The 8,945-nt window shown below is 50.1% G+C and overlaps 1 protein-coding gene across 5 annotated transcripts in view; it reads right to left on the reverse strand.

Moving 5' to 3' along the window:
- The window catches only part of CAD (carbamoyl-phosphate synthetase 2, aspartate transcarbamylase, and dihydroorotase), a 25,239-nt gene extending 16,300 nt beyond the window's left edge, over positions 1 to 8,939 (reverse strand). For all 5 annotated transcript variants that reach the window (XM_005874864.2, XM_005874863.2, XM_014546636.1 and 2 more), the window contains exons 1-13: positions 8,716 to 8,939; positions 8,336 to 8,475; positions 6,233 to 6,362; positions 4,688 to 4,830; positions 4,374 to 4,515; positions 4,008 to 4,179; positions 3,621 to 3,806; positions 3,330 to 3,442; positions 1,681 to 1,826; positions 1,295 to 1,426; positions 949 to 1,182; positions 598 to 819; positions 234 to 422 (exon numbers count right to left, since the gene is read on the reverse strand). In XM_005874864.2, coding sequence (XP_005874926.1) covers positions 234 to 422; positions 598 to 819; positions 949 to 1,182; positions 1,295 to 1,426; positions 1,681 to 1,826; positions 3,330 to 3,442; positions 3,621 to 3,806; positions 4,008 to 4,179; positions 4,374 to 4,515; positions 4,688 to 4,830; positions 6,233 to 6,362; positions 8,336 to 8,475; positions 8,716 to 8,797 — 2,031 coding nt within the window. In that variant the 5' untranslated portion in view covers positions 8,798 to 8,939. The remainder of the gene's footprint in view (positions 1 to 233; positions 423 to 597; positions 820 to 948; positions 1,183 to 1,294; positions 1,427 to 1,680; positions 1,827 to 3,329; positions 3,443 to 3,620; positions 3,807 to 4,007; positions 4,180 to 4,373; positions 4,516 to 4,687; positions 4,831 to 6,232; positions 6,363 to 8,335; positions 8,476 to 8,715) is intronic.
- Between the last annotated feature and the right edge of the window lie 6 nt (positions 8,940 to 8,945).

Below are 8,945 nucleotides of genomic sequence, written 5' to 3' on the forward strand. Positions count from 1 at the left end.
GTTACAGGGGTGGGCAAACTTTTTGACTCGAGGGCCACAATGGGTTCTTAAACTGGACCGGAGGGCCGGAACAAAAGCATGGATGGAGTGTTTGTGTGAACTAATATAAATTCAAAGTAAACATCATTACATAAAAGGGTACGGTCTTTTTTTTTTTTTAGTTTTATTCATTTCAAACGGGCCGGATCCGGCCCGCGGGCCGTAGTTTGCCCACGGCTGACCTAGAGTCTCACCTGCTCAGACTCGGGGTTCAAGGCATACTGCACATTGCACTCCCCGACGATGCCAAGGTGCTGGGTCACTTTGATGGCCGTCTGCCTCAGTAGCTGGTACTCCCTGTCATTCAGCGTCTGGCTCGGAGCCACCACTATGGACTCACCAGTGTGGATGCCCAGTGGGTCCAAGTTCTCCATGTTACACACCTGTGAAGAGAGGGTTCCATGGAGGTCACTGCCAAAGGGGGTCAGGAAAGACAGGTGGCTGTACCCATCCTGGCTCTGAGGGACGCTGAACGCACAAAGATCTGAGCCCCGGCCTCTGCTCTTACAAGAGCTCATACTGCCCGACACGGCTCCCAGCCTGTCTCCGTCTACTCACCGTGACACAGTTGCCATAGGCGTCTCTCACCACCTCATACTCAATCTCCTTCCATCCCTTCAGGGACTTGTCTACCAGGACCTGGCTGGTATGGGCAAAAGCTGGGGCCACGAGAGCACAGAGCTCCTCCCTGTTGGATGCAAAGCCAGAGCCCAGGCCACCCAGGGCAAAGGCTGCCCGCACCAGCACAGGGTACCCCAGTCGCTCAGCGGCTGCCTGGGCCTGCAGGGAGCAGAGGAGATAAACCAACAGGTCAGGCCTTGACTGCTGGCTGCACAGAGAGTTCCTGGACACAGAGACAAGAAAATGTAAAGAAAACGACACCGTTCTACCTCCCTCCACCTCTCAAACCTGTTCAAGAGAATTTGCTGCCTCACTGGGGGCCACATGCTCGCCAATCTCTGCCATCCTGGAGGCAAAAGCGCGCCGGTCCTCAGTCAGCTCAATGGTCTCCACGGGTGTGCCCAGGACCCGGACCCCATAGCGAGCGAGCACTCCAGCCTTGGTCAGCTCCACACCACAGTTCAGAGCTGTCTGGCCCCCAAAAGTCAGTAATATGCCATCTGGACGCTCATTACGGATCACCTGAGGAAGGAGAAGAGGGGTAACAGGCATTAGGACCTTGCAGTTAGGAAATGGATCAAAGAAGTTCAGAAACCCGGTGTGCCTCCTCAGTCCAGCCTCACCCCCGTCGTACCTGGGTGACGTAGTGAGGTGTTATGGGAAGGAAATAGACCTTGTCGGCCAGCCCCTGGGAGGTCTGCACTGTGGCAATGTTGGGGTTGATCAGCAACGTCTGGATGTTTTCCTCCTTCAGGGCCTTGATTGCCTAGGGAGACAAAAGTGGCACGTCCACCTCGACTGCAGAAGCAAGACTGTAAGCAGTCTCCGTCTTCTTTCCTCCCTGTACTCTTAGCCCCTAACAGCCAACTCCTCCTCCTCAGCACCTCACCTCTCCCACGTTCCCTAACTTCCTCCTTCATTTCCTCCCCACAACCAAGGTTCAAGCCTCCGCCTTTCTCCTCAAGACTCCAGCCATTGCTGAGGCTCACACAGCCAGAGGGGCGCATGGACATGACTTACCTGAGAACCTGAGTAGTCAAACTCGCCGGCCTGGCCAATGGAGAGGCCCCCCGAGCCCAGGATCAGGACCTTCCGAGGTGGGGGAAGCCCAGAGCCTGGGCTGGGAGCCCCAGGCAGGCACAGGCGCTCAGCCAGCCGCGCTCGAACTGTGGAAACAAAGCGAGTCATGGACAGAACTAAGTGAGACCTGAGAGAAATCATCTGGATTAACCCCCTCATTTCACAGAAGAATCCAAAACAAGTAATGACTCTAATGCAGTGGTTCCCAACGTGGGGCACACGCCCCACAGGGGGGCAATCTGATTTTTAAGGGGAGCAATTCGAGAATGAGTTATTAACAGTGAATTTTTTTGCATTTCTTATGGTTCTAGGGGCCTCATATACAGTATATAAATATGTATTGACATATTTATGCATTTCAATTCTCTGTTATGTGTTTTGAAACTTTATTTGCCATTTTTAAAAATTTTTTAAATATATTTTATTGATTTTTTTACAGAAAGGAAGGGAGAGGGAGAGAGAGTTAGAAACATCGATGAAAGAGAAACATCAATCAGCTGCCTCCTGCACACCCCGTCCTGGGAATGTGTCTGCCACCAAGGAACATGCCCTTGACCGGAATCGAACCTGGGACCCGTCAGTCTGCAGGCTGACGCTCTATCCACTGAGCCAAACTGGCTAGGGCTATTTGTCATTTCTTCATATCACTTCATATTATTTTTTTTAAAAACTCCTTAGTGATTTCTTCCTCAGTACTTCAACTGTCCTTTCATTCTTGTATTTTTCTCTTTCATGGATGCCATGTTCTTTGGAAGCTTGCTTAGACCAAGTTAATAGCCTTTTAGGCTTCCTCCACGTGAATAGGAACTCACTTTTTGAATAAGAATTATATGTCATTGGCGGGGGGCGGGCATCAGGATTTTAGAGATGGTTAGGTGGGGCATGGCCAAAAAAAGGTTGGGAACCACTGCTCTAGTGAATGGCAGAGTCAGAACCAGAACCCAGCCCTAGCCAGTTTGACTCAGCGGTTGGAGCACCCACCGTGGACTGAAGGGTCATGGGCTCAATTCCGGTCAAGGGCATGTACCTCAGTAGCAGACTCAATCCCTGGCCCTGTTTGGGGCGTGTGCGGGAGGCAACCAATTGATGTGTGTCTCTCACATCTGATGTCTCTCTCTCTGTCTCTACCCCTCCCTTCCACTCTCTCTAAAGATCAATGGAAAAAATATCCTCAGGTGAGAACCACCACCACAAAAGCCTGGCCGGTGTGGCTCAGTGATTGAGTGTTGACCTATGAACCAGGAGGTCACGGTTCGATTCCCGGTCAGGGCACATGCCCGGGTTGCAGGCTTGATCCCCAGTGGGGGGTGTGCAGGAGGCAGCCATCGATGTCTGCTCTCACATCATATCAGTGTTTCCATTTCTCTATCCCTCTCCCTTCCACTCGCTAAAATAAAAAAAAAAGAACCAGAACTCAGGACTCGTGTGTCAGGAGCTGCTTTCAATAGAATAAATAAATCATCTTGGTTTGGGTGCTTTCCCACCCCACCTCCTTAACCTCCCAAACATGTATCCGTTTCCTGGGGTACGTCCATCCTAGAGCCAGCCCTGTTCTTGGTTCCACAACCCAGTTCTTCTCAGGTGCTTACCTGTCTGGCCCCCAGGGTTTCCAGTGTTGGCTTCTTTCACAGTTTCCAGAAAGATATCAAAAAGGAGCTCCATATCTGAAGGGCCAGCGTGGTGCTCTGGGTGAAACTGGACACTGGTGAAGAGATTGGACCACGAAACCTGTCACCTTCACTGGCCGGGGCAGCGGCAGCCTCGGGGGTGGGGAGTGGGATAGATGCCTGGGCCCACGATCACTCTTTACTTTTGGACCTTCAAGTCCCAGGGGGCTTCAAAGCTGTACACAAGTCCCTGCCAGAAGCACCCAGGCTCACCTGAAGAAGGGCAGGCTGTCGTGGACGATGCCCTCGTTGGAATGGTCATTGGCGTTGGTGAAGAGAGGAAGCCAGCCTGCCGGCAGGGAGTCTGTTTCCACAGCAAACCCATGATTCTGGGATGTCAGGAAGCAGCGCCCAGAGCCCGCCAGCAAGCATGGCTGGTTGTGGCCTCGGTTCCCATACCTGGGGATGGAAGCATGCTGAGTCACAGGCCCCTTTCACCCTCCCTTCACCTCTGGACCAAACCCAGCTCTCATTACTCTCAGGACTCTCACCAGCTCCTGCTCTATTTCAACACGAATAAACACCAACTCTAGGCCCTCTCCCAAGACTCCCCACCCCTCCTGTCAGTAGTGCAGCTCTTCCTCTCCCCATAAATCCCACCTCATCTTGTAAGTCTTGGCCCCAATGGCTAAGGCCAACAGCTGGTGTCCCAGGCAGATCCCGAAGACAGGCCGGGGATTAGGCTCCGATAAGACACGGCTCAGTGAGGATATCACTTTGGGATAGGAGGCAGGATCTCCAGGGCCGTTACTTAGGAAGAGACCCTCATATTCTGGAATGGGCAGAAAAGATGACGTCATAACCAGTCTCCAACTAGAGACACACTTGCAGCCTTACCATTAGAGCACAAGCCCTTATCTCCATTGTCTTCCCTGCAACTCATGTTGGCTTTAGCCATTAGACCAAGGGACAGATCTTCCACACGTACCGTGTGTCTGTGGTCCTACACAGACCCCAGCTACTCACCGTGGCTGTCCAGTGCATGGTCCCAGGGGACCACAGTGACCTCGGCCCCACGCTGGCACAAGCATCGGATCTGATTATACTTCAGGCCACAGTCCAAAGCCAGAATGCGAGGGGTACCCCCTGCATTGAATACCTGTGCAGCCTGAGAAAGAAAGGGCAACGGCTGACAGCTGTGACCAGTGGGTATAGATAGGCACACACCAACCCCCTCACTTTGAGGCCTCTTCTGACTACCTCAAGTGCTCCCCATGGTTATGGACAGACTGTAATTACTGTGCTACAGCTTGCAACACTCGCCCACTCGCCCACTGTACCTTAATGGAGACCTCCGGCACCAGGGGGCGGGCATTGGGGTCCAAGAATGGCAGGGCTGAAGGATCTGTCCCATCCTGGACCAGCTTCCCCAGCAGAGACCCCTGCTCTCGCAACTTCTTAGTCAGCTCCCGCGTGTCCACTCCTGTCAAAGCAGCACACTCTGAGAGCTCCCCTCCCCCAGCTCAGTCGTGCGTGAGGTTAAGGCTTCCCCGAGAGCTTCCATCCCAGAGCCCAGTCACACACAGCTGGTCTATGGGCATCAAAGTCCTAAGCCACCCTGATGGAATCACACTACCAGCCAGTATTCTCGCCAAGAATCTCACATCTGAACTGTACCATGATTCCAGATCTATTTGTTTACAGAAAATACGATCAAGATTTATCTGTTTATAGAAAAAGAACATGCTAAATGATACAATGGGAATGTAATCGACAAAATGCAGACTGGGATACTCCAAAGAAAAACTGACCTGTTTCTGTCAAATAGGTTACAAGGCCCATAGATTAAAAAGATATAATCAAATGCAATGTATCCATCTTGTTTAGATTCAGATTCGAAACATTCAAAGAAACAATGAAAAAATAACTTAGCTAACTGGGAAAATTTTAAACCTTGACTGGATATTTGATATTAAGGAATTACTGTTACTTTTTAAAATGTATGCTGTTATTGCGGTCATGTTTTAAAAGGATTCCTTTTTCACAGATACTTAAATATTTATGGATAAATGATACAATGTCTGAGATAAGCTTTAAAAAATCCGGGGGTGACTTGTGGCCATGCTCCCATCAGGGACCCCTTTCTTGCAGGTTCTCTCTTTGGCTTCTGGTAACTGTTTGCCGCTAGAACGTTGTACTGCTATTCTCAGGGCTCTGTGCCATCTCCTGTTAGGTTTCATGAACCTGCTCTCTCCTTGGAGTAGTTAGTCCCTTCACTAAACTTTTCAGTTCGGCTTTTGAGTTGTATGTGCTTCCTGCCCCAACTATGACCTGACTTATTTGTATGGAGACCCTAATAAAACTCTCGTTAAACCAAAAAAAAAAAAAAAATCCGGGGGTCCCCAACTGGCTTGCCTCAGTGATTGAACCAGGAGGTCATAGTTTGATTCCCGGTCAGGGCACATGCCCGAGTTGCATCCCCACGGGGGAGTGTGCAAGAGGCAGCCAACCAATGATTCTCTCTCATCATTGATGTTTCTATCTCTCTCCCCCTCTTCTTTCTTCTCTGAAATCAATAAAGCATATATTAAAAAATAATAATAATCTGGGGGTTACAGTAATGGTGATGAAATAAGTTTAGCCCTGAGTTGGTGGCTATGGAAGCTGGGGGTTAATTATACGCTATTCTTTCCTTTTGTATGTTTGAAATTTTCCATGTGAGCAAGAGCTCAGTTCCTTGCTCCAGACCCCAATCTAACATTCAAATCAGATTCTTTCTATCACAGCCTTGAACTCAAGTCCCAATAGTGCACAGAGATCTTCTCTTGATTCTTCCCATCGAGGCACCAGTCCTCTGCCCAACCACACTTGTGCTTGCACTATACCTTGCAGGCCAGGTATGCCATGCTGCTGCAGCCACTCGTGAAGGGTGCGGACGGAACTCCAGTGGCTAGGGGTGGGGCAGCACTCTCCCACCACCAATCCTGCCACATGGATCCCCGAGGATTCAAACCACTGTTGATGGAAGGAAGAGATCATGAGGAGCCCAGGGCCTTATAACTCGCTGTGTCATCTTTTCCCATTGTGTGGCATGAACCCCGTGCTTCAGCCACACTGAATGACCTATCACTCCTTAAACACACCAAGCCCCTCATGCTTTTGCCCTTTACCAGCAGTGCTACCCCCCATATGAAACACTGAACACATGGGCCCAAGGTGCCTGATTAATAATTGAAAATGAGCCCTAGCTTGTTTGGCTCAGTGGATAGAGCGTGGGTCTGCAACTGAAGGGTCCCAGGTTCAATTCCGCTCAAGGGAACATGCCTGGGTTGTGGGCTCAATCCCCAATAGGGGGCGTGCAGGAGGCAGCCAAATAATGATTCTCTCTCATCATTGATGTTTCTCTCTCTCTCTCTCTCCCCCCCTTCCTCTCTGAAATCAATAAAAATACATTTTTTAAAAAATTGAAAATGATATTTTCCTTTTTCCTTCCTTTTCCTTTACCCAAAACTGAGATCACAAATCCCCTTTTCTGTGAAGCGACCCCCAGTCACCCACTGCAGCTTGTGCCTCCTCCTTAGAGCTCAGTAGGCTCACATCATTTCCACTGTTTTTACATAAAACCTCAATTTTGCAGGTTTATAAAATCAATGTTGTCAGTGTGTTTACAGTTGACAAAGCTGATGATGGACATGTTAACCAAGATACTGCCTTGAAAACTAGAATGCAGTGTGTTTATAGGTTTGTGATGAGACATGGTCCTTTGGAGGAATAACATGCCCCTCACTTAGAGTTCCCTCTCCCAAGTGGAAGGCAAATTAAGAACTGAGGCTCAGGAAGTCTGGAATCAGGACAAAACAAGTTTGTGGCCCGGCCGGAGTAGCTCATGGTCGAGCATCCACCTATGAACCAGGAGGTCACGGTTCGATTCTCAGTCAGGGCACATGCCTGGGTTGTGGGCTCAATCCCCAGTGGGGGGCGTGCAGGAGGCAGCTGATCAATGATTGTCTCTCATCATTGATGTTTCTATCTCTCTCTCCCTCTCCCTTCCTCTCTGAAATCAATAAAAATACATTTAAAAAACAAACAAACAAAAAAAACAAGTTTGTGTCTTTTTCACAGAACTGTGAACTCAAGAACAAGGTGACTGATACATGATAGTAGCCAATAAACATTTACTGAGAGCTGGGGGAGGGGCAGTGAGCATGAAAAAAGACAAGGTCCGTATGGTCACAATGTTAATTTGTTACTTAGGGGCATGAAAATTAACAAGGTAACATGTAAATAAACAAGATTACAATTACACAGTGTGATAAAAATAGTGTAAAACAGGTGGGTGCACAATACCTTACTAAATAAAGATAAAGGTTCAGGGAATATACCTAGGCATGATTATACCCTCCTCCTTCACAGGGGATTGATTATATACATAAAAGATAACAGAAATGTGTTATCTAACAGATAAGCATGTAATAACTAGAGAAACGGGTCATTTATGTGGGAGGGAGTTGCATATTCAAATTACCTCTGCTTAGTGGAAGTTTTTTAAAGAAAGATGGGTATGGAGCTTGTTACTTAGGGATTTGAAGGATAGTTTGGCAGAACCCTGAGTGTCCAGGAAGACCAGTCTGCACATGGACAAGTGTGTTCACAACACATGTGACTGAAAAGCATCCGTGGTCACCCGGTGGCTCTAGGAGGCCTTACCCTGCTTCTGTCAGGGCCTCAATTTTGCAGGTTTATACAATCAATTTTGTGAGTGTGTTTACAGTTGACAAAACTGGAGATTGACATGTTAACCAAGATACTAGAATGCAGTGTATTCATAGGCTTGTGATGAGACGGGGTCCTTTGGAGGAATAACATGCCCCTCACCTAGAGTTCCCTCTCCCAAGTGGAAGGCAAATGAAGAACTGAGGCTCAGGAAGCCTGGAATCAGGACAAAACAAGTTCGAGAAATACTGCCCCTAGGCACTGGGTGTGGTTACCTTGCTGAGACCGAACTCATCCGCTTCATCTGGGGGGATGCCATAGTTGCCGATCAGAGGATATGTCAGCACTAAGATCTGTGCCTTGTAGGATGGGTCTGTGAGGGCTTCGGGGTAGCCGACCATGCCGGTTTGAAACACTGCAAGAAAGAGGCAGGGCTGGGGCTCAGGAGGGCCCCCGTGGGCACACTGCCCCACTCCGCGAGAATGCCCTAGTGACCGTGAGATGGAGGGGGCTGGGCTGGGCACTTGGGCGCCGAAGGGGGGGTGGGGGTGGGGTTGTGTCGGCGGGAAAATGGCGGGGTCTGGCCAGGGCAGACCGGGCAGAGAAGGGCGGCAGAGAGTGGGACGAGATCGGCAGCCGGACCGGGCTTGCTTACCCACTTCCCCGGCAGTCGACACAGCTGCCCCAAAGGGCTGGCCCCGCAGGACCAACCCATCCTCCAACACCAGGGTCGCCATGGGAACGGAGCTCCGCGCTGTGGGCACTCCGAGAGCTGGAAGCACAGCAAGTTTCCGCCGATGCTGGGGCCACGTGAGGACCGGGAGCCCGGAGTAGGTACACGTGGCTAGCGGCGCGCCCGGCTGGAGACAGTGCGCGGCGGCAGAA

This window comes from Myotis brandtii, unplaced genomic scaffold (genome assembly GCF_000412655.1).
Source record: "Myotis brandtii unplaced genomic scaffold, ASM41265v1 scaffold454, whole genome shotgun sequence".
Lineage (NCBI taxonomy): Eukaryota > Metazoa > Chordata > Mammalia > Chiroptera > Vespertilionidae > Myotis > Myotis brandtii.